The sequence below is a fragment of the Coregonus lavaretus genome, assembly GCF_964263955.1.
Source record: "Coregonus lavaretus genome assembly, chromosome: 34".
NCBI classification, from domain to species: Eukaryota; Metazoa; Chordata; class Actinopteri; order Salmoniformes; family Salmonidae; genus Coregonus; species Coregonus lavaretus.
Genome location: NC_140021.1, coordinates 2400981 through 2426235, shown reverse-complemented (window position 1 = coordinate 2426235; position 25255 = coordinate 2400981). Strand labels below are relative to the sequence as shown.

At 47.3% G+C, this 25255-nt stretch overlaps 1 protein-coding gene across 1 annotated transcript in view; it reads left to right on the top strand.

Annotated features, from left to right (window-relative positions):
• LOC311108856 (reversion-inducing cysteine-rich protein with Kazal motifs-like) overlaps positions 1–24959 on the top strand; it is a gene marked incomplete at its 5' end in the record, with an annotated part of 98758 nt that extends 73799 nt beyond the window's left edge. Inside the window, 10 exons of the mRNA XM_084151625.1 lie at positions 6570–6706; positions 6780–6920; positions 7183–7371; positions 10018–10140; positions 14364–14535; positions 15985–16180; positions 17266–17482; positions 18103–18176; positions 19114–19269; positions 23227–24959. Coding sequence (XP_084007751.1) covers positions 6570–6706; positions 6780–6920; positions 7183–7371; positions 10018–10140; positions 14364–14535; positions 15985–16180; positions 17266–17482; positions 18103–18176; positions 19114–19269; positions 23227–23454 — 1633 coding nt within the window. The 3' untranslated portion in view covers positions 23455–24959. The remainder of the gene's footprint in view (positions 1–6569; positions 6707–6779; positions 6921–7182; positions 7372–10017; positions 10141–14363; positions 14536–15984; positions 16181–17265; positions 17483–18102; positions 18177–19113; positions 19270–23226) is intronic.
• Between the last annotated feature and the right edge of the window lie 296 nt (positions 24960–25255).

The following is a 25255-nucleotide window of genomic DNA, read 5'->3' as shown; positions in this document are numbered from 1 at the left end:
ACAGAGTTTATTCCGTAGGACACAGTTACGCTGGATAGCGTCAACAGCACAGGGCGTAATACAGGCGCACTGGAACACAATACAGGCACACGGGGAGAAATAACCCCGGCAATACAAAGTACGGGTAGCTCAACCGAGCTACACTCATCTTCACATAAAACAATCACCCACAAGGACAAGGGTGCAGAGGGAACACTTATACACGGACTAATGAGGGGATGGAGGACGCGGAGCAGGGCGAGCCGGATGGCGACGGTGGAAATCCCGCAACAGGGAGGGATCGAGGATATCCCTCACCGGGACCCAGCACCGTTCCCCTGGACCGTACCCCTCCCACTCCACGAGGTACTGAAGGCCCCCCACCCGACGCCTCGAATCCAGGATGGAACGGACAGAGTACGCTGGGGCCCCCTCGATGTCCAGAGGAGGTGGAGGGACCTCCCGCACCTCAGACTCCTGGAGCGGACCAGCCACCACCGGCCTGAGGAGAGACACATGAAACGAGGGGTTAATACGGTAATCAGGGGGAAGTAATAACCTATAGGTGGCCTCGTTGATTTCCTCAGGACTTTGAATGGCCCCACAAACCGCGGGCTCAGCTTCCGGCAGGGCAGGAGGAGGGGCAGAATCCGGGTCGAGAGCCAGATTACGAGGCCCCGGTACGGACCCCGGACCGGGGCCTCACTGCGGTGGAGGTCAGCGTTGGCCTTCTGACAACGCACGACGCGTTGGAGGTAAACGTGGGCAGCGTCCCACGTCTCCTCCGCGCGCCGAAACCAGTCATCCACCGCAGGAGCCTCGGTCTGGCTCTGGTGCCACGGTGCCAGAACCGGTTGTTAACCTAAAACACATTGGAATGGCGTTAGGTTAGTAGAGGAGTGGCAGAGAGAGTTCTGGGCATATTCTGCCCATGGCAAGAACACCGACCACTCCCCCGGGCCGGTCCTGACAGTAGGACCGCAGGAACCTACCCACATCCTGATTTACCCGTTCCACCTGCCCATTAGACTCAGGGTGGAACCCAGAGGTCAGGCTGACCGAGACCCCCAGACGTTCCATGAACTGGGGACCTCGGTCAGACACTATATCCTCTGGTACCGCGTAGTGCCGGAAGACGTGTGTAAAAAGGGCCTCCGCAGTTTGCAGGGCCGTGGGGAGACCGGGCAGAGGAAGGAGGCGGCAGGCCTTTGAAAAGCGGTCCACAACGACCAGGATGGTGGTGTTACCTTGGGAGAGGGGAAGATCAGTCAGGAAATCAACACTTAGGTGAGACCATGGTCATTGTGGAATTGGTAAAGTTGTAACTTACCCACTGGGAGGTGCCTAGGTGCCTTACTCTGGGCGCACACCGAGCAGGAGGAGACATACACCCTCACGTCCTTAGCCAAGGTAGGCCACCAGTACTTTCCGGTCAGGCAGCGCACTGTATGACCGATACCTGGGTGACCAGAGGAGGGTGACGTGTGTGCCCAGTAGATCAGACGATCACAGATAAGAGCAGGCACGTACTGCAGCCCAGCTGGACACTGAGGTGGAGATGGATCTGTGCATAATGCCTGCTCTATATCCACGTCCATCGCCCATACTACCGGCGTCACAATGCAGGAAGCCGGGAGTATGGGGGTGTTGTCTCTGGGCTTCACCTCTGTGTCATACAGCCATGACAATGCGTCTGCCTTCACGTTCTTCGTACCCGGGATGTATGACAGTGAAAAATAGAACCGGGTGAAGAATAGGGCCCACCTGGCCTGGCGAAGATTCAGCCTCCTCGCTGCCCGGATGTACTCCAGGTAACGGTGGTCCGTCCAGACGAGGAAAGGGTGTTTCGCCCCTTCGAGCCAGTGCCTCCACATGGTCAAGGCTCAGACAACAGCCAACAGCTCCCGATCACCAACGTCGTAGTTCTGCTCCGCCGGGCTGAGCTTCTTAGGACAGCGCCTATCCCTACCTCAGACACATCCACCTCCACTATGAACGGTATTGATGGATCAGGGTGGGCCAGTACCGGGTCTGAGGTGAACAGACCCCTCAGTTTCCTGAAGGCCAGGTCAGCCTCAGCAGACCAGCGGAGCCGGGACGGCCCACCCTTCAACAGAGATGTAAAGGGAGCTGCAACCTTGCCAAAGCCCCGGATAAACCTCCAATAGTAGTTGACGAAGCCCAGAAAGCGCTGCACCTCCTTAACCGTGGTGGGAGTCGGCCAATTACGCACGGCTGAAATGCGATCCCCCTCCATCTCCACACCTGAGGTGGTAATGCGCCTTCGTGCCACCAGTTGTTGCTGTCATCCTCCGCTCTCTCAGATGGCAGTTCCACCCAGCTCCATCGGCTCGGGATCCGAGTCTGCCGGGGTGGGAACGGGCAGACCCCTTCCAGGACGTCCTCTGGCTGCCAGCAGGTTGTCCAAACGAATGGCCATGTCCACCAGTTGCGCGAAGGACATCCCGTTGGACATCCTCCCACAGATGGCACCGGAAATGGTCGATAAGGGCCCGCTCGTTCCACCCGGACCCCGCTGCTAGAGTCCCAAACTCCCTAAGCGAAGTCCTGCTCGGTCCTCGTCCCCTGCCTCAGGTGGACCAGCGGTTCGCCCACCTCTCGACCTTGGTGGTCTTCGATCACCCGCCCGAAAGAGGCGAGAGAACTCCCCGTAGTTCTCCAACGCGGCTCCTCCTTCGTTCCACACCGCATTGGCCCACTCCAGGGCTTTCCCCGAGAGGCAGGAGACGAGGGCGGACCCCTTCTCCCGTTCCGATGGGGCCGGCCTGATGCTGGAGAAATAGAGCTCCAGTTGGAGGAGGAATCCTTGGCAGAGAGCTGCCGTCCCGTCGAACTCCTGTGGTCGGGATATCTGGATCCCTCCGGGTGCTGGGGTGTGGGTGGCTGGATCCGGTTGGCCAGCTGGTCTCGACAAATCGGGTCCTCTCCTCTCCAGGCGTTGGACGACCTGAAGAACCCGATCCATCGCTTCCCCCAAGCTGGCCAGCATCGTGGAATGCTCCTGGACCCGTGCCACGACTCCAGGCATGCGCTCCTCTCCCGCTGACTCCATAGCAGGTGGGTGATTCTGTGAGAGTGTGATTGGAAGGAGTCAGGCGCAGGAGGGTAAATCACCGAATACAGAGTTTATTCCGTAGGAAAAAGTTATCCTGGATCGCGTCAACAGCACAGGGCGTAATACAGGCGCACTGGAACACAATACAGGCACACGGGGAGAAATAACCCCGGCAATACAAAGTATGGGTAGCTCAACCGAGCTACACTCATCTTCACATAAAACAATCACCCACAAGGACAAGGGGGCAGAGGGAACACTTATACACAGACTAATGAGGGGATATGAACCAGGTGTGTGTAATTGACAAGACAAGACAAATGGAATGATGAGATATGGAGCGGCAGTGGCTAGTAAGCTGGTGACGACGAACGCCGAAGCCTGCCCGAACAAGGAGGGGAGGCAGCCTCGGCGGAAATCGTGACAATGATATGTTATTACACTAGCCCGCTCACGGCAACAGAAAATCAGCAGGCATTCTTAAGTCAGTGTGGTCAGGAAAAGCTTAGACAACATTAAGGACTACAAAGGAAATTACACCCCAGGAAATTATACCCCCAACTGGACCAGGCAGACAGTAACATATGAGCCTGTGGCCTGAGAGACACAAAGAAAATACAGATAAAGTAAAAGATCAACAAAAAAGGTCCGGCAGGTACACATCATACATTCATCAGATTAGTTACAGTGACATTATCTTTGAATTAGACCATTTTCAAGTACGAAACCCATTTTTCCCAGTATTCCTGGCCTCTCTCCTCATTAGTTCTTAAAGCAAAGGTCACACGCTCCATTTGGTGTATTTCTTTAACAATATCTATCTATTGTGTCACGGTGGGAGGGTCTTTTTGTAGCCATTTTCCTAGTGATAGCCTTTTTACTGGCTGCCAGTAGGACCTTCAACAGGTACTTTTCTCTATTGTGTAAGTTATCAGGTATTTCACCCAAATACAAAGAAATGAATGTTTGTTCAATGTCAAATCCCATTATATTTCCAATGTTAGATCTTATTTCTCCCCATTAAGTTTCGATTGCTGGGCAGGACCAAAAGATAAGAGAGTGATCGACTCTTGATGGCCCGCATTCTCTCCAACAAGGGTGTTGGGAGCCAATCTTTTTTTTATTTCAGTTTAGGTGTTATAAAGAAATGTATAACATTCTTCCAACAGAATTCTCTCCAAGACCTTGAATTGGTAGAGCTTAGTTGATTCTCAAACATGTTTCATCAGTTATTTCAATGTTTAAGTTCCTCCTCCCATTTCTGTTTAATATAGTTTGTAGAATGTTTCTTTGAGGATAGAACACCCAAGTAAAGATTTGAAATCGTATGCGTTAGCGTTAGTGAATACTTGGATACATTTTTGAGGTGCTCTAGGGTCAATCACTTTTATCTCCCTTAAAAAATAGTGGTATCTGTAAAAATCTTGTTTATCCAAGCCATGTTTTTTGCATAGGTCCTGGAAGATCTCTAGGTCCCCGTTCCTTTGTAATTGTACAAAATGATGTGATGCCTTTCTGCGTCCGCTGTTTAAATCTGCTGTCCTGAGTTGCTGGGATGAAGCTGGGGGTCGTATGCGGGCCAGCTCAGCAGTTTGACCTCTCTGTCTAAATGAATTTGCTTAACTACCCTAAACCATGTCTTAAGAGAGAAATTAATCCACTGATTTTGTCTGCTGTATGTTTCTATTACCATGTCCTTATTTACCCAAAACTGACTGGATATGTCAAAGTAGTCTTTATGTCTTTCCATTTGGATTCGTATTCTGAATTGCACACACCAGAGGTCTCAATTGGGCTCACACAAAACAATCCTTTAGGTTTGTTAAGGCCATGCCCCCGCCCCCCCGCTGTTTTTGGGTAATTGTAATGTTGTACATCTAATTCTTGGTCTCTTACTGTTCCAGGTAAACCTTGATATCCGTTTATCCCATTCCCTAAACTGTTTAGGTGGGATTTCTATTGGCAGCGATTGGAACAAATACAGTAACCTCGGCAGGATGTTCATTTTGATTGTTTCAATTCTGCTACTAAGATCCAAGGGAAGTGAATTCCACCTGTCATATATTTTCTTGTTGATGTGATCGTAATTCATGTCATAGAGTTTGGGTGTATCTTTTGGTAGATTTACTCCCAAGATATTTAATGGATGAGGAGGTCCACTGGAAGTTACACCTACTCTTCAGCTCTTCCTGTGGGGTATATAATTATATATTAGGGCTTGGGTCTTGTGTACGTTAATCACATACCCTGAATATGTTCAACATTTTTGTAAAACATCCATCAATCTAGGTACACTTCAGCCTGGGTCTTTAAGGAATAACATAATGTCATCAGCATACATGCATATCTAATGTTCACAGCCTCTTACTGCTATTCCCTCTAAAGATGGGTCCTGTCTTATTGGCTGTGGAGAAGAGCATCGTCTTGCCCCTCGTTCTCCTGTCTTATTGGCTGCACGTACAAGGAGAAGAGCCTCGTCTTGCCCCTTGTTCTAAACTTATCGTTCGTGACAAATGTCCATTCATCTTTATTCTGGCAGTCGGACATGAATACAGTGTTTTGATGCATTGTATCACTTCTTTGTTGAAACCAAATCTATCCATAACTTGGAATAGAGAATCCCATCCCACTGAATCGAATGCTTTTTCTGCATCTAGACTGATTTAATATAGCACTTGTCTTATTCTGAGTGATGTGGTCCATGACATGTAGTGTTCTCCTTATGTTGTCCTGTGTCTGTCTATTTCATATGAAACCAGTTTGATCCCTGTCAATCAATTCTGGGATTATATGTCCGCCATTGTTTTGGCTATTATTGATGCATATAGATTATAATCCATGTTAAGAATTGCGATCGGTCCTACTGGAACTGCATTCCTTCTTATCTTTACCCTCTTTTGGGATTACAGATATGATGGCTTCTCTCCACGATGGTGGAAGATCCTCCTGCCGCAGAGTCCAGTCAAAACAGGCCTGAAGTAGATGTGTTAGTTGTTCTCAGAAGGCTTTGAACCATTCTGAAGGGCCTGGAGATGTGTTTGCCTTTTAGATTAGATATTGCATTATTAATTTCTTCAGTAGTAAGTCTATAATTTTGCTCTGTCCCTGTTCAGGGGAGATCAAGTGAGTTCAAAAAAAGTATATATTGTCTGTGCATCTGCCTTCTCTGGTTGCTTGTACAGATTTGTGTAGTATGATTCAAATGCATTCTGTATTTCATCCAATTTGCATGTAACCTTCTTTGTTTTGGGGTCCTTTATTTTGAACACTCGTTGGCCTTGGAAGTTAACAGGCTTTTTTTTCCAGGCTGCGCGTAAGACTTTCTCTTTGACTGAGAACCACTATGGATCTTGGCGGGGCGCCGCTTGGGGGGTTTTGAGGCCCGGGCTGCTCTCTCACCTGGAGGATGAGGAGAATACTGTAAATGTTGCTTAGCCATCAGACATTTTTGAAACAGTTTGCAACGTTGGGATGCTGCTGACCTAACCCTGGATCTTCTGTCTAAACCCTTCAGGTCGGACTGTGTGGACATCCTGACACAGTGTGGCGACCACAAACGCTTCCACGAGGGACAGACGGCCGAGCGCATCTGTGAGATTCTGTCACCCATAGACGACCCTGAACGCTGTATCCCCCTGGAGAGATACCTCAGTGAGTGGTAACGTGTGTGTGTGTGTGTGTGTGTGTGTGTGTGTCTGTGTCTAACATGTCATTCTCCCTCCAGCTCCCAGCGGCCTGGGTAATATGACTGAGGAGGTCATCCACCCGTGTAACCCCAACCCCTGTCCCAGCAACCACCTGTGTGAGGTGAACAGGAAGGGCTGCCAGCCGGGACAGGAATGCCTGCCTTACTTCTGTGTGCCTGGTACAGTATACTAGAACATACAGTACCTCCCTGTAACCCTAAGGGTTGTCTGTAAACATACAGTACCTCCCTGTAGCCCATGTCCACTGTAAATACATAGTGTGTCTGTGTAGACGTGAAAAGTTAGTCTGACTACTGTGTGTGTGTGTGTGTGTGTGTGTGTGTGTGTGTGTGTGTGTGTGTGTGTGTGTGTGTGTGTGTGTGTGTGTGTGTGTGTGTGTGTGTGTGTGTGTGTGTGTGTGTGTGTGTGTGTGTGTGTCAGGCTGTAAACTGGGTGAGGCCTCAGAGTTCCTGGTCCATCTGGATGCCCGTGTCCAGGTGCCCATGCGTAACGGCCAGGCGGGCTGCTTCGAGGTGTGCACCTGCGGACAGAGTGGCAGGCTGGAGAACTGTGCCGAGATGCCCTGCATCGACACCTCCAAGACCTGCGTTGTTGGGGGCCACAGAAAAAGTAAGCTACCCCCCTTCACCAGCAGTGTGTAGCACCCACCTGGTTTTCAGAGCGGTTTTAGACAATATGCGCAAAACAGGGAAAAGGAGCAGTAGTTTATTTTAGGAGAGAGAGAGAGAGAGAGAGAGAGAGAGAGAGAGAGAGAGAGAGAGAGAGAGAGAGAGAGAGAGAGAGAGAGAGAGAGAGAGAGAGAGAGAGAGAGAGAGAGAGAGAGAGAGAGAGAGAGAGAGAGAGAGAGAGAGAGAGAGAGAGAGAGAGAGAGAGAGAGAGAGAGAGAGAGAGAGAGAGAGAGAGAGAGAGAGAGAGAACAGTGGATGAGTCCTTGGTGCTGTTGTGCCTGCTTGTGAAATGCTTCTTGTGGTGTAAACATCACTGAAACTCTTCTTCTTCCCCTAGCAGCACGGCAACGCTACATTAAAAAAATAAACCAACCAACCACACGCTGGTATTTCCTTCCCGCGGTCTCCCTCTGGCCCGCCCTAGATGTCACTACTGTGACTTGAAAGGAGCTGCCAGAATATCTTTCTCTCTCTTTCCCCTCTCTCTGTCTCTCTCTGTCTTTCTAGAGCATGCACACAAACACACACATACTTTCTCTATGAACAGCAGGGAGGAATTCAGCATAATAACCACATCCCCCTCTCCACATGGCCTTGTCTCTCTGTGATGTTGCCTCCCAGTTCATCACATCTACATAGCGGACACATCTACAACACTTTGAAAAGAGATATAGCTTTTATATTTACAACTATTTTTTCTCCTCCCAAATGTTTTCTTGTTACAGCTTTGAAACTACATTCGTTTGCATCCAAATCAGTTTATTGCTTTTGCTTTTATGCTTGTTTTCTCTCTGCTTCAAAAGGGGGGTCAGACATTTCAGCCTTATTTCACACAAATGTGGTTTGCCTGACAGTGAGAGTGGGGTTTTGGAGTGCTTATATCCAGACCATTAAGACAGGAAGTCATCCTATAGGGATGTCTTGTTAGAAGGGAATAGATGGGAGAGATGGTGATGCTTTTCAGAACATAAAGCCCATGGTAAAACAGAGAGTGTCTTTCTAGATAACAAGTCTAGCATTAGCTCCCATGTCTTGAGTCACACATACATCCCAGGATCAATACCTGATCTGTTACATCCCAGGATCAATACCTGATCTGTTACATGCCAGGATCAATACCTGATCAGTTACATCCCAGGATCAACACCTGATCTGTTACATGCCAGGATCAATACCTGATCTGTTACATGCCAGGATCAATACCTGATCTGTTACATCCTAGCGTCAATACCTGATCAGTTACATCCCAGGATCAATACCTGATCAGTTACATCCCAGGATCAATACCTGATCAGTTACATCCCAGGGTCAATACCTGATCTGTTACATCCCAGGGTCAATACCTGATCTGTTACATCCCAGGATCAATACCTGATCTGTTACATGCCAGGATCAATACTTGATCAGTTACATCCCAGGATCAATACCTGATCTGTTACATCCCAGGATCAATACCTGATCTGTTACATCCCAGGATCAATACCTGATCAGTTACATCCCAGGATCAATACCTGATCAGTTACATCCCAGGATCAATACCTGATCAGTTACATCCCAGGACCAATACCTGATCAGTTACATCCCAGGACCAATACCTGATCAGTTACATCCCAGGACCAATACCTGATCAGTTACATCCCAGGATCAATACCTGATCAGTTACATCCCAGGATCAATACCTGATCAGTTACATGCCAGGATCAATACCTGATCAGTTACATCCCAGGACCAATACCTGATCAGTTACATGCCAGGATCAATACCTGATCAGTTACATCCCAGGATCAATACCTGATCAGTTACATCCCAGGGTCAATACCTGATCTGTTACATCCCAGGATCAATACCTGATCAGTTACATCCCAGGATCAATACCTGATCAGTTACATCCCAGGATCAATACCTGATCAGTTACATCCCAGGATCAATACCTGATCAGTTACATCCCAGGATCAATACCTGATCAGTTACATCCCAGGATCAATACCTGATCAGTTACATCCCAGGGTCAATACCTGATCTGTTACATCCCAGGATCAATACCTGATCAGTTACATCCCAGGATCAATACCTGATCAGTTACATCCCAGGATCAATACCTGATCAGTTACATCCCAGGATCAATACCTGATCAGTTACATCCCAGGACCAATACCTGATCAGTTACATGCCAGGATCAATACCTGATCAGTTACATCCCAGGATCAATACCTGATCAGTTACATCCCAGGGTCAATACCTGATCTGTTACATCCCAGGATCAATACCTGATCAGTTACATCCCAGGATCAATACCTGATCAGTTACATCCCAGGATCAATACCTGATCAGTTACATCCCAGGATCAATACCTGATCAGTTACATCCCAGGATCAATACCTGATCAGTTACATCCCAGGATCAATACCTGATCAGTTACATTGGTGCTGTGATCCAGATCACATAGTTAAAGTCTTATCAGCTGCTGGGGTTGCTGTGGACAGGAGGACTCAAAGTGTCAGATAACAGGTACTGTAGACCGGCAGCCATGTAACCAATGAAATCAGACAAAGTCTCACAACAGTGATGATGTATTGTTGTCCCACAGACCACGGCGTGTCATTCAGGGTGGACTGCAACCCATGCTCCTGCTTCGCTGGAGAAACCATCTGCTCCACCCGCCAGTGCCTGAGGGCCGACAGTTCAGACGAGGACCGCCGCCTCTTCACAGGTGTGTGTGTGGTGTGTTTGTGTGTGGTGTGTTTGTGTGGTGTGTTTGTGTGGTGTGTGTGGGTGGTGTGTTTGTGTGTGTGTGTGTGTGTGTGTGTGTGTGTGTGTGTGTGTGTGCCCGTGTGTGTGTGTGTGTTCTAGCATTCTAGTTTGCTCAATTCATTCCAATGTGTCAAGTAATTATCTTTTAGTTTTCTCATGATTGGGTTGGTTCAAATTGTGTTGCTGTCCTGGGGCGCTGTGGAGTCCATTTGTGTTTGTGAACAGAGCCCCAGGACCAACTTGCTTAGGGGACTCTTCTCCAGGTTCATCTCTCTGTAGGTGATGGCTTTGTTATGGAAGGTTTGGGAATCGCTTCCTTTTAGGTGGTTGTAGAATTTAACGGCTCTTTTCTGGATTTTGATAATTAGCGGGTATCGGCCTAATTCTGCTCTGCATGCATTATTTGGTGTTTTACGTTGTACACAGAGAATATTTTTGCTGAATTCTGCATGCAGAGTCTCAATTTGGTGTTTGTCCCATTTTGTGAATTCTTGGTTTAATGAGCAGACCCCAGACCTCACAACCATAAAGGGCAATGGGTTCTATAACTGATTCAAGTATTTTTAGCCAGATCCTAATTGGTATGTCAAATTTTATGTTCCTTTTGATGGCATAGAAGGCCCTTCTTGCCTTGTCTCTCAGATCGTTCACAGCTTTGTGGAAGTTACCTGTGGCGCTGATGTTTAGGCCGAGGTATGTATAGTTTTTTGTGTGCTCTAGGGCAATGGTGTCTAGATGGAATTAGTATTTGTGTTTTTTCTTTGTTATAGGGCCAAAAAGATTGGAGAAGTGGTTTATCCATACACCTCTGTTTTGGATAGATAACTCTTCGTGTTGTTGTTTGTTTAGTGTTTTTCAATTTTCCCAGAAGTGGTTCGATTCTATGGATTCTTCAATTACATTGAGCTGATTTCTAACGTGCTGTTCCTTCTTTTTCCGTAGTGTAGTTCTGTATTGTTTTAGTGATTCACCCATAGTGAAGGCGTAGGCTCAGGTTTTCTGGGTCTTCTATGTCTTTGGTTGGATAGGTTTCTCAATTTCCTTCTTTGGTTTTTGCATTCTTCATCAAACCATTTGTCATTGTTGTTAATTTTCTTAGGTTGTCTGCTTGAGATTTTTAGATTTGATAAGGAAGCTGAGAGGTCAAATATACTGTTTATGTTTTCTACTGCCAAGTCTACACCTTCACTATTACAGTGCACATTTTGTCCAGGAAGTTGTCTAAAAGGGATTGAATTTGTTGTTGCCTAATTGTTTTTTGGTAGGTTTCCACACTACTTTCCTTCCATCTATTGCATTTCTTAATATTATTCAATTCAATTCCTTTGGCTTTGATGCCTCATGATTGAGTATTGCTCTGTTCAATTAGACTGTGATTTTGCTGTGGTCTGATAGGGGTGTCAGTGGGCTGACTGTCAACGCTCTGAGAGACTCTGGGTTGAGGTCAGTGATAAAGTAGTCTACAGTACTACTGCCAAGAGATGAGCTATAGGTGTACCTACCATAGGAATCCACTCAAAGCCTACCATTGACTATGTACATGCCCAGCGTGCGACAGAGCTGCAGAAGTTGTGACCCGTTTTTGTTGGTTATGTTGTCGTAGTTGTGCCTAGGGGGGCATATGGGGGAGGGAATGCTGTCACCTCCAGGTAGGTGTTTGTCCCCCTGTGTGCTGAGGGTGTCAGGTTTTTGTCCAGTTCTGGCATTTAGGTCACCACAGACTAGTACATGTCCCTGGGCCCGGAAATGGTTGATTTCCCCCTCCAGGATGGAGAAGCTGGGATTCTAGTGGGGGGATATAGGTAGCACACAGGAGGACATTTTTCTCTGTTGAGATCATTTCCTTTTGAATTTCAAGCCAAATGTCACGCCCTGGCTCTGGGGACACTGTTATGTTGAGCCAGGGTGTGTAGTTCTATGTTTGTATTTCTATGTTGGCCTGAGTGACTCCCAATCAGAGGCAACGAGTGTCAGCTGGTGCTGGTTGTCTCTGATTGGGAGCCATATTTAAACTGTGTCTTTCCCTTTGTGTTTGTGGGTTTTTGTTCCAGTGTGGTTTTGTGTTAGACCGTGGACATCACGTTATCGTTTATTGTTTTGTTAGTATTCACTATCGCTAAATAAAGAATATGTTTGCCTTCAACGCTGCGCCTTGGTCCTCTCCCTCCTTAGACGAACGTGACAGAAAAACCCACCAAAACTGGACCAAGCAGCGTGTCCAGGAGCCATCGCCAGGGGAATCGCTTGCAGATCTCCGTGGCAACCTCGACTGGGTCCAGCCTTGTAAAGAGCAGAGTGGATGGACTTGGGAACAGTGGAGGAGGAGTCTCGACTGGGTCAAGCCTAATGAAGAGCAGAATGGCTGGAATTGGGGGCAGAAGAGCGAGAGTTGGGCGAGAACGATAGAGGCCTGGCCCACGGGGAGGAGAGACCCCCAGAAAATTTTTAGGGGGGGGCTCACGACGTCGGGGCAGCAGGAGGCCGCGATAGAGCGGTCCAGCGGGTTGGCAGAGGAGGCCGCCAGGTTACGGGGGCCACTGGTCGAAGAGGGGATGGAAGGTGGAGAGGCACGGCGAGAGGTACTGGGGTGTGTTACCAGTCCGGTCCGGCCCGTTCCAGATCCCGGTGTAGGGCCAGTGGTGTGTGTCCCCAGTACGGTCCGGTCTGTTCCTGCTCCCCGCACCAAGTCAGTGGTGCGCTTCGTCAGCCCGGCTCGGCCCGTTCCTGCTCCCCGCACCAAGTCAGTGGTGCGCTTCGTCAGCCCGGCTCGGCCCGTTCCTGCTCCCCGCACCAAGTCAGTGGTGCGCTTCGTCAGCCTGGCTCGGCCCGTTCCTGCTCCCCGCACCAAGTCAGTGGTGCGCTTCGTCAGCCCGGCTCGGCCCGTTCCTGCTCCCCGCACCAAGTCAGTGGTGTGCTTCGTCAGCCCAGTCCGGCCTGTCCCTGCTCCACGCACCAAGCCTACGGTGTGCGTCGTCAGCCTGGTAAGGCCCGTTCCTCCTCCACGCATCAAGCCAGTGGTGTGCTTCGTCAGCCCAGTCCGGCCTGTCCCTGCTCCACGCACCAAGCCTACGGTGTGCGTCGTCAGCCTGGTAAGGCCCGTTCCTCCTCCACGCACCAAGCCAGGGGTGCGCGTCGTCAGCCTGGTAAGGCCCGTTCCTCCTCCACGCACCAAGCCAGGGGTGCGCGTCGTCAGTCCAGCACAACCCGTGCCTGGGTCACCGGTGCCTGGTAAGGTCCCGGTCAACTGCTCCACTACGGAGCTGAAGCTATCCGCTCCACCAGTGTGCAGTCCAGCTCCGGTCAGCAGGGCCAGACCGGACCAGGGGTACTTTGGGGGTGTAGAGAAGGAGTGGGGGTCATGTCCGGAGCCGGATCCGCCGCCAAGGCGGAGTGCCCACCCGGTCCCTCCCCTGTGGTATTTAGTTGGCGCGGTCGGAGTCCGTGCCTTTAGGGGGGGGTACTGTCACGCCCTGGCTCTGGGGACACTGTTATGTTGAGCCAGGGTGTGTAGTTCTATGTTTGTATTTCTATGTTGGCCTGAGTGACTCCCAATCAGAGGCAACGAGTGTCAGCTGGTGCTGGTTGTCTCTGATTGGGAGCCATATTTAAACTGTGTCTTTCCCTTTGTGTTTGTGGGTTTTTGTTCCAGTGTGGTTTTGTGTTAGACCGTGGACATCACGTTATCGTTTATTGTTTTGTTAGTATTCACTATCGCTAAATAAAGAATATGTTTGCCTTCAACGCTGCGCCTTGGTCCTCTCCCTCCTTAGACGAACGTGACACCAAATATAAAATGTTCCTGTTTTGATTAATTTAATGAGTTAGGTCTGCTCTTTAGGTCTGCTCTATACCAAATTAGCATACCCCCTGAGTCCCTTCCCTGAATCACAGCTGGTAGTGTGGTGGATGGGACTTCCAGCTCTCTGTGACCTAGAGGGCAACCAGTGGGTCCATCTCCTCTATACCATGTTTCTTGTAGGATGACAATGTCTGTATTTCTCATTTCTTTGGTGAAGTCCAGGTTCCTGCTCTTTAGGCCCAAAGGCAGATGTCCTCAGGCCTTGGATATTCCAGGATGAGATAGTGAAGGCTTTGTGTTCCATAAAGTGTCCAGTGTTGTTAGTCGTGTGGTTTGGCCTCAGACCAGTAAGTCTCTCTCTCTCTCTCTCTCTCTCGTCATAGGGCTCCCGTGTGGCTGCCCTGACCGTTTTGTGCCGGTGTGCGCCCGTAACGGCCGCAGCTACCCCAGTGCCTGTGTGGCCCGTTGCATGGGCTTCAAAGACAACCAGTTTGTGTTTGGCCACTGCCGCAGCAGTGACCCCTGCTCCCCTAGCCCCTGCCAGAGGAAACAGAGGTGAGACACTGTCCTGACCACCACTTTAATTCTTTCTTCCTTTGTTTCGTCCATCCTTCAATCATTTCTCTTTATTGGAATAATAACTGATTCAACACTATTGGATAGGGGAATGCAAAGCTTCCACTATGTATATTGGCTTTTACCTATCCAGTCATGTCCGATTTAATGATTACTTCAAGAAAGGGAGGGAGGAAGGATGAATTTCCAAAGCATTCCGTACAGCCCTTTGTGGATAAGATTGGACACCTTGACTCTAGAGGATGCTATATCTCTCCTAACAGAGGCCTTGAGCCCTGATCCTATTCCACCTCAGCCGACTAGTCCTGATCCTATTCCACCTCAGTCGACATTTGTTATTTCCTCTCTTGATAAATCCTATTTTCCTGCACCCTTCATCCTGCACCCTTCATCCTGCACCCTTCAGCCTGCACCCTTCACCCAAATCTCCCTCTCACACTTCCCCGTATCTAGCGGAGACGGACAGTCTGGTTGTTTGTTCAGGTGTGACCAGGCTGCGTCCCCCCTGTGGTTGCCAGCGGTAACTCTGCCATAAGGAGCGCCGGTATGGGGTGTGTTGTTGTAACCCTCCTACCCAGAATCGCCTTGAGCTCCCAGAGCCCTGAGGGTCCCTACCTCTTCCCCAGGCAGCACCATCGATCTAACATCACTCCAAACAACACCAAACACAACTTCTGACCATCAGGGGGGTAAACATACAGCCCAGGGGTCATTATGGGCCCCCCCTGCGGCCCCAATTTCTCTGTGCTGTAACAGAAACAGAGTTCTTAAGGAATGGGGCTCTGTGCTATTTGGCTTAATCTGTGTCCCACAGTTCAGCAGCTCGTCAGTGGACCGCAAGCGCACAATGTGATCTGGGTGGCACATTGTTGGGACGCACTCCCTAACCACACATTGTTAAATAGGACACACTCCCTAACCACACATTGTTAAATAGGACACACTCCCTAACCACACATTGTTAGGATACTCTCCCTAACCACACATTGTTAAATAGGACACACTCCCTAACCACACATTGTTAAATAGGACACACTCCCTAACCACACATTGTTAGGACACACTCCCTAACCACACATTGTTAAATAGGACACACTCCCTAACCACACATTGTTAAATAGGACACTCTCCCTAACCACATGGCTCATTGGTAACTCCTATTACTTCTATCATCAGAGCCTCTATTGTAGCCCGTTGATGTCTGCAGTGAGAATAACACACAGTCAGGTGGACTACTCTACAGTCATTCAACTCAACTCAAAGCAAAGCGTCATCGCTACGTTGAAAATAAAAGTTGTGTACACTGACGGACGCCATAGGTGGAATGCGTCCATGTTTGTGACCTTTTGCTGTTTAAAAAAAAAAAAAGGACTTAAAACAATGACATAAATGAACCCCTTTTCCTCTCGTCTTCCCATTGGGCCACAGGTGTATCCCCAACCGTAGAGTGTGCCTTACGGACATGGCTGACTACCCCTGTCCTCAGTTTGAGTGTGTGAGTCGCCCCTCGGGTTGTGACAAGAGCCACGTGGACCCAGCCTGCGACACCGACAACGTGGAACATCCCAACCTCTGTCAGCTCCTTCTGATGGGCGAGACCCTGGCCTATATGGGTCACTGTCAGGTAGAGTTTGACATTCATGTCAGTTATGTTTTAAAGCCAAAGCAATGTTCTGAAGTAGAAGAGGTTTTTTATTGTTCAGTGTTAATGTCTCTGCTCTCCAAGCTTCCATAACATCTACACCAACATGCCCTAAATTGACTGTATATGTTGACAGCATTTGAGGGCTTTTGGGCATTTCAATAGATGAAAAGGCATGTCAGAACTTGCAGGGAGAGGTAGCATTAGGTAGAATTGTAACATCTGCTAGGTAGCATTGTAAATAGTCAATGTAAATAGTCCGGGTGGCCATTTGATTAATTGTTCAGCAGTCTTATGGCTTGGGGGTAGAAGCTGTTAAGGAAGTCCAGGATCCAGTTGCAGAGAGAGGTGTTTAGTCCCAGGGTCCTTAGCTTAGTGATGATCTTTGTGGGGCACTATGGCGTTGAACGCTGAGCTGTAGTCAATGAACAGCATTCTCACATAGGTGTTCCTTTTGTCCAGGTGGGAAAGGGCAGTGTGGACAATCCCCTATGGTATTGTCTAATAAACTGATATGTTGCATTCAGGTTCTTAGTCTTTCCACACCTGCAGACACGTGCATCTCCTGTTTAGGACTGTGCATGTATAATAATACACCCAAAATTCCCCCATGTTTGTGTGTGTCTGTTTGTGAAAGTTGTGGTTGAATTAGAGTGATTTGTTGGTGTTTAGGACCTGGTGGGATCATGTTTCTCCTTGCGGTTGCTCTCAGCGTCGGTCTGATGGCGTCTCACCTCAGTAACTCTCAGCATTGTTTCTATATTAGTGGAACAGGCAGGATCGGGTTTTATATCCATTTAAGGCCGACGACATCCCATTAAAAACCCACCAGGCCCGGTGTCAAGTCACCAAACCAAGAGACTCGCAGTCAGCCAATCAGCCAATAAGCCAATAAATCCACCCACTCTCTGTGTATTGCTGAGACAGTGAATAAAGGGAAAATGAGAGGAAAGGAACACAGATAAATTGTAATTTGGCAGACAGAGCTATTCAAAGAAACCCAATACATCTGGTGTGATATGTCAAACACATAATGTGATTTATTATTATATGTGTGTTCTACGCAGGACGCCTGTAAAAGGCTGAGGCCTGTGTGCGGCCACAATGGCGAAACGTACAACACGGTGTGCGAGGCCTATGCGGACCGCGTTGCCGTGGACTACCAGGGGCGATGCCATGCCGTCGGGGCGGTAGCAGAGTTTGCCTCTGACTCAGGCTCAGGCTGTGACATGATATCCTGCCCCGCCCTGACCATCCCAGGATGCATCCCTGTCACACCACCCGGTCAGTACAATAGAGACAGAAATGACATCATATATATATATAATGTTCTATTAACTCTGTGGTCAGTACACTCGGTGGCACAACCACATTCACTTTGTCATATACACTCAGTGGCCAGTTTATTAGGTACACCACCCCGTTCACGAAAATGGTTTGCGCCTACAGACAGTGAGTCACGTGGCCATGGCTTGCTATATAAAGCAGGCAGACAGGCATCGAGGCATTCAGTTATTGTTTGATTGAACGTTAGAATGGGCGAAACAAGTGACTAAGCGACTTTGAGCGTGGTATGATCATTGCTGTGATGATCGGTGCAACGGTTCCAGTATCTCAGAAACAGCAGGTCTCCTAAGGCTTTTCACGCCCGACAGTGTCTAGGGTTTACAGAGAATTGTAAAGGTTAGGTCCCTTGATACCAATTGAGCAACTTTTCCATGCCCCAAAGAATTCAGGCTGTTCTGGAGGCAAAGGGGGGTCCGATCCGGTATTAGATGGGTGTACCTAATAAACTGGCCACTGAGTGTAAATCTCTCATGTTATACTTTTGATTTTTCCACACAGGAACACGATTCAGATATTGTTGTGATTGACACCTAACCTCTTGGTGCTTCACCTATCAGGTGCCTGCTGTCCTCTGTGTGCGGGCATGCTGCAGATCCTGTGGAACAAGGAGCAGATGAAAGTCTTCGCTGAGGTCAGCACCGTCTGCCATGCGCCTCAACTATCTGGGTGTGGGTCTGGGGCTTCGTTCAATTTCAGAGAAGTCCCCTCCCCTTTCCCTGTCACTCCTTTCTGGATCTGTCTAGGCCAATCCCTCTCCTGGAGAGTTACTCAACTGGGTGTGCAAGCTTTTGTTCCAGACCTGTCTCTAACAAACTAGATTCCGCTAATAAAGGGCGTACAATCAGGTGTGTTAGAGCAAGGCTGGAACAAAAGCTTGCACATCCAGTTGAGTAGCTCTCCGGGACAGGGATTGGCCACCCCTGGGCATAGGCTGTTGGTTTATAACTGTAATGACGCCAGACGACCACTAGAGTGAGGCATAGATCTAAAATACCTAGCATCAACATCACATGCCTCCCTCTGGGATACTTAGCGAGTTTGAAATGACTGGGTCGGCCGCAGCTTCAAGAGCCCAGAAATGCTTCGTATACATGCTAATAACAGCTAATAAGAAACGTAATTCAAAGCAGATTCATTATAAACCTATTAGTCCCTAATCTCCAACACAAACATCTTATCAACGTTAAGTCTAGACCATAAGCTAATTCCAAACGACCTTTGGAAATGGTGTCAGGCTGAAATGATGTCGCGCTGATTGGGGCCTAGACAACATGACTCGCTCAGACCAGCCATGGAAATAAACCACGTAGTTTGCCAACCTACCCTTCATTCCCTAACGGTAGGCACTGTAAGACATTCATTGCACTTTCAACTACTGTTCACAGAGGTATTTAATATTTGTTAATAATTGGGGATTCATTACATTTACTCACCACATACAGCGCAACATGCTGAATATACCCGTTTTCAGTTCAGTTTTCCTCAGTCTGCAATGAATTGAATCTCAAACTCTGTATACCTGGTTATACCTGGCTCTGGTTCTCTGTCCTGTTGGTTTGGTGTGTCAGTTGAACAGGAAGCAGCCAGTGACGGTCCATGACATCTTGAGGATCCTGCGTCTCCACATCTCCGTGCCGCAGTGTGACATCTTCGGCTACCTGAGCATCGACTCAGAGATCATCATCCTCATCGTCCCCGTGGACCAGCAGCCAACCCCGCTGCAGGTACACACACATACGCAGAAACTGAGTTCACACACTATCACACACTGGCTACACACTATCACACACTGGCTACACACTATCACACACTGGCTACACACTATCGCACACTGGCTACACACTATCGCACACTGGCTACACACTAGCACACACTGGCTACACACTATCACACACTGGCTACACACTATCACACACTGGCTACACACTGGGTATGTAACCGATGTGAAATGGCTAGCTAGTTAGCGCTTTCCCTCTCTCTCTCTCTCTCTCTCTCTTTCTTTCTGTCTCTCTCTCTCACTCTCTCTCTCTCTCTTTCTGTCTCTCTCTCTGTCTCTCTCTCTCTCTTTCTGTCTCTCTCTCTCTTTCTGTCTCTCTTCTCTCTCTCTCTCTCTCTCTCTCTCTCTCTCTCTCTCTCTCTCTCTCTCTCTCTCTCTCTCTCTCTCTCTCTCTCTCTCTCTCTCTCTGTCTCCGTCTCTCTCTCATAGAGACCTGTCGACTGACCGTAATTCACAATTCTTCTGTGTGCCAAGTCCATTGCCCTGTTTTGTTTTGATTCCTGGTTGATTGGCTGATGCTTGACCTGGAACCTTATCAGCATAGCAAACAGTTAGGTCCAAATCATCCCATCATGGTGTTGTGAGCGCTTTAGTTTCCTATGTAGAACTGAGCCCCTTCATGCAGCACCACCATCAAGAGAGGAGGCATTTGTTAACAAGCTAAGCGCTCACACAGAGGATGCCCTCTAGAGACAGGGGATATCCAGTAATATATACAGTACCAGCCAAATGTTTGGACACACCTAATCATTCCAGGGTTTTACTTAATTTTTACTATTTTCTACATTGTAGAATAATAGTGAAGACATCAAAACTATGAAATAACACATATGGAATCATGTAGTAACCAAAAAACTGTTAAACAAATCAAAATATATTTTATATTGGAGATTCTTCAAATAGCCGCCCTTTGTCTTGATGACAGCTTTGCACATCTTTGGCATTCTCTCAACCAGCTTCATGAGGTAGTAATCTGGAATGCATTTCAATTAATAGGTGTGCCTTGTTATAAAGTTAATTTGTGGAATTTATTTCCGTCTTAATCCGTTTGAGCCAATCAGTTGTGTTGTGACAAGGTAGGGGGGGGGGGTATCCAGAAGATAGTCCTATTTGGTAAAAGACCAAGTCCATATTATGGCAAGAACAGCTAAAATAAGCAAAGAGAAACGACAGTCCATCATTACTTTAAGACATGAAGGTCAGTCAATCCGGAAAATGTCAAGAACTTTGGAAGTATCGCTGCAGAATGCTGTGGTAGCCATGCTGGTTAAGTGTGCCTTGAATTCTAAATAAATCCCTGACAGTGTCACCAGCAAAGCACCCCCACACCATAACACCTCTTCCTCCATGCTTCACGGTGGGAACTACACATGCGGAGGTCATCTGTTCACCCACACCGCGTCTCACAAAGACACAGCGGTTGGAACAAAAAATCTCAAATTTGGACTCCAGACCATAGGACAGATTTCCACTGGTCTAATGTCCATTGATCGTGTTTCTTTTCCTAAGAAGGTCTCTTCTTCTTATTGGTGTCCTTTAGTAGTGGTTTCTTTGCAGCAATTCAACCATGAAGGCCTGATTCACACAGTCCCCTCTGAACAGTTGAGATGTGTCTGTTACTTGAACTCTGTGAAGCATTTATTTGGGCTGCAATTTCTGAGGCTGGTAACTCTAATTAACTTATCCTCTGCAGCAGAGTTAACTCTGGGTCTTCCATTCCCATGGCGGTCCTCATGAGAGCCAGTTTCATCATAGCGCTTGATGGTTTTTTGCGACTGCACTTGAAGAAACTTCCAAAGTTCTTGAATTTTCCGGATTGACTGACCTTCATGTCTTAAAGTAATGATGGACTGTCGTTTCTCTTTGCTTATTTGAGCTGTTCTTGCCAAAATATGGACTTGGTCTTTTACCAAATAGGGCTATCTTCCTTGTCACAACACAACTGATTGGCTCAAACGCATTAAGACGGAAATAAATTCCACAAATTAACTTTTAACAAGGCACACCTGTTAATTGAAATGCATTCCAGATGACTACCTCATGAAGCTGGTTGAGAGAATGCCAAAGATGTGCAAAGCTGTCATCAAGACAAAGGGTGGCTATTTGAAGAATCTCCAATATAAAATATATTTTGATTTGTTTAACACTTTTTTGGTTACGTCATGATTCCATATGTGTTATTTCATAGTTTTGATGTCTTCACTATTATTCTACAATGTAGAAAATAGTAAAAATAAAGAAAAACCCTTGAATGAGTAGGTGTGTCCAAACGTTTGACTATGGGCGGCAGACAGTGGCCCCTATGATTATTTTCTCCTAGATTCTGAAAGGAGATGGTTTGTCTGATTAATGGAGAGGACATTTGTATGATGTGACAGCATGTAGACTAGCATACTGATGGCTCTCTAACGAACATGACCTAATGGTTCAGTCAGAGAGATGCCCCTGGGGTGTGTATTCAGTACGGTGAAACGTTTTGAATAGAGATACACGACTCCCTATTCTACATCACAGGCAATCCTATCTGTTCTACAACAATGCAGCCATTGCTGTCTTAAGGTCCTGTAACGTTGAGCCCTCGTGAACAGGCCCAGGTGGGTCTTTATCGGGAAGGGCACAGGAGACATGGGGTGAAGTTCTGGACGGGTCAGTTTTTTTTGGAGCTGCACCCACCCACGCCAGACACATCAATTCCGAGCCCCACCCGATATCCGACATCAGGACCGATTTTTCTCGCCAACCTGACCCACCCGCATAGAATTGCTCTGATCCGTGACCCGCCAAATAACATCTATTTATTTAATTGTTTTTATGACTCCAGAATAGCAGGCTATTCATTATATTATTTTTACATTTTAGTCATTTAGCAGACGCTCTTATCCAGAGTGACTTACAGGAGCAATTAGGGTTAAGCGCCTTGCTCAAGGGCACATCGACAGATTTTTCACCTAGTCGGCTCAGGGATTAGAACCAGCGACTGTTCGGTTATTGGCACAACGTTCTTAACCACTAAGCTAATTCTCCAGTTAGACCTACGTTAGCCGTGTTCACATGAGCTAGACTAGCCAGGGAAAGTACGCTTGGCAACGTATTCTCAAGTGGGGGTATGTACCGCAAGTCGATCTGCGGGTTGAAATAATGTTTTCATTCCACCCGCCAGGTGATTCTTTTGCGGGTCAACAGCGGGGAACCGTGGGTATCCGACCCGATGCAGGACTCTAGTTTAAGGTGGTGACTCCTATCAGAATCTAGATCCAGTCAATATTTACCTGTTATTTGTTCAACTGCCATCTCCAGTTTTCTCTAGAAAAAGAGATTTAATCGAAATAGGACTAACCTGGATGAACAAAAGGTTAAACACAAAGATTTTCAAAACGCCTCATGACACAAGAGACTCAGATGATGAGCGAGAGACCCAAACCCCCTCTCGCTGAGAGACTAATCTAACTCCTCTCAGAATCTCTCTCACTCCACTGGGACTAATAATCAGACTTTTCATCTCTGCCACCAGTTCTATCGCTTCGAAACTCCCAATTAAAGTTGTTGTTCACACCCTTTCCATGTCTTTTATTGCTATTTCTGCAAAAACAGAAAAAGCCCTGAGCGATAATGATCGATGCAAACAGGTGAAATGAAGGTTACAGCCGGCCTCCTGTCATTCTCTCAACGACTAGGAACTATTAGTCAACAATGTGTGCTTTTAGGTGGTTTCATACACAAACAAAGAGCCTGGTTTGTTACGTGGTTATACCAAAATAACACGTTTGGAACTGCTATTTCAGAAGGGAATAAACACACACAAAAAACAATGCGTAACATCATGCATGTATGTGTGTGTGTGTGTGTGTGTGTGTGTGTGTGTGTGTGTGTGTGTGTGTGTGTGTGTGTGTGTATCCCATCTCAGATTGAAGCCTGCAGTATGGAGGCGGAAAAGATCGACTCGCTCATCAACTACGGCAGCCCCACCCTGGTCTCCCATGTGCCCCTGTCTGCCTTCCTCACCTCCGAGGTCTTCATCTCCACCATCAGGTCCACGGGACACGCCAGCTCCATGCCCTCCTCCCTGCCCATCTTCCTCTGCCTCGCCTTGGGCCTCCTCCTCACTCTAGCCCCAGGCCTAGCCGAGGCCTAGCTAGTCTCCAATAGCCAGCCAGGCCCTGCTAGCACGAAGCCGGGTGTGTTGTGGAGTATTCTAAGTGACCCTCTCCCAGGTCATTGCATGACAGGAAGCATCAGCCTGTAAAAGCCTTTGACAATCAATCCTATTAACTCTACTGCACAAGCGTCAATCATGGACGAGAAGCTATGAGATTAATCCTAATCGATGATGAGATGAATCCTAATCAGACGACAGCGGAGACACAACCACATTCCAGCTTTGGTTCCACAGAATTCTATATATCGTTAGATTAGTTTTTATCACACAGTGTTTTGTATCCATTTCATTCTGCTAGAGCAGCTCTCTCCTCTAAAGCTGTGGAGGTGTGTGTGTGTGTGTGTGTGTGTGTGTGTGTGTGTGTGTGTGTGTGTGTGTGTGTGTGTGTGCGCGTGCTGTATGCGCATCTGTGCATGGTGTGTGTGTGTGTGTGTGTGTGTGTGTGTGTGTGTGTGTGTGTGTGTGTGTTTGCGTGTAACACAGAGAGAGGAGCCAGGTGGTTGAGTCTCGGAGGGGTCAGGTCTAGATGTCAGGCAGGTGCGCTTCCAAACATTGACATTTGTCCCAGATAGTCTCAGAGGTCTAATTACCTACCCTGTCCTCCTTACCGTTTCCCTCCTCCGTCTCCTCCCCCGTCTCCTCGCCCGTCTCCTCGCCCACTCCCGTATCCAGGTTTTGCATTTGTGCTATTGTAAATAGAGAGTGAGTTGGGAGGTGCAGACTGAGACATTCATCCTGGAACGTCAAACAGGTCGAAGACAAGCAAGCATCCCCGCTCTATAAACTAAAGCAACACAGAAAAAGGGATTCTTGTTGTTCCTTTAGTGTAGATAAGATCTAAAACAACAGGAACAACAGCCATGTTTTTAATGAAAATGACAATCATCACTTTACCCATGATGCACGTGGGTAAAACATTTTTTGGACAATATGCCTTCCATATCGTTTCTATATGAAGTAAATGCAATGACTTTATTATGTTGATAAGAATTATTCTGGAAATATTATATATTTGATATGCATAAGACATGTATTGAGACGTGATTCACTATGTGCCATTTTTTAAAAATGTTTTTATTCTTGCATGATGACAATAATGAAGTGTTTTTTTCTCCAGAATGTATTGTACTATGTTTGTCCTGTCCGTTTGATTTGATGTTGTCTCTATGGCTACGCAACACGAAGTGTCCCTGTTGTTTTACAGTATTATCATGCTAGGCAGCTTTGTAGCAGCAAAACATTTTCAAGGGTCTTAGTAGTATTACACCTTCTCGGTTGTTTTATTCCGTGTTTTGTTATTTTTATGATATCAGATGTGTTCATATTGCCAAGGTTTAGAAAGAGTAGAGATGTAAGCACTTAAGCATTACTTTAATCATCACTGTATTGCATCATTGTCTCCGTGGAGATGGCAGTACTTGCAATGTGTGTGTAAAATGCCAACAGAATGCATATTTTATGGAATATAAAATCCTCAGATCAAAGGCTGCTTTTTGTTGTACATTTCATCGTAACTCCTTAAGAATAACATTTTTCTAGATTTCACAGGGAAGCAGAGTGCAATATGAATTATTACCAATCAGAAATATTGTATCAATCTAATCAAATATAATTTCACGTTACAATGCCGTGCTCAAGAGAGAATGAGAACTGAAAGGTCACTCATAATGTTCAACTTTTCATCTTTTCATTATCTTCAGACTCTTTCACCTCATCCTCCTCTCAAATCTTCTCCTCCAATGGAGGCGAGGAGAGACGGCGAGGAATCAAAGGAAAG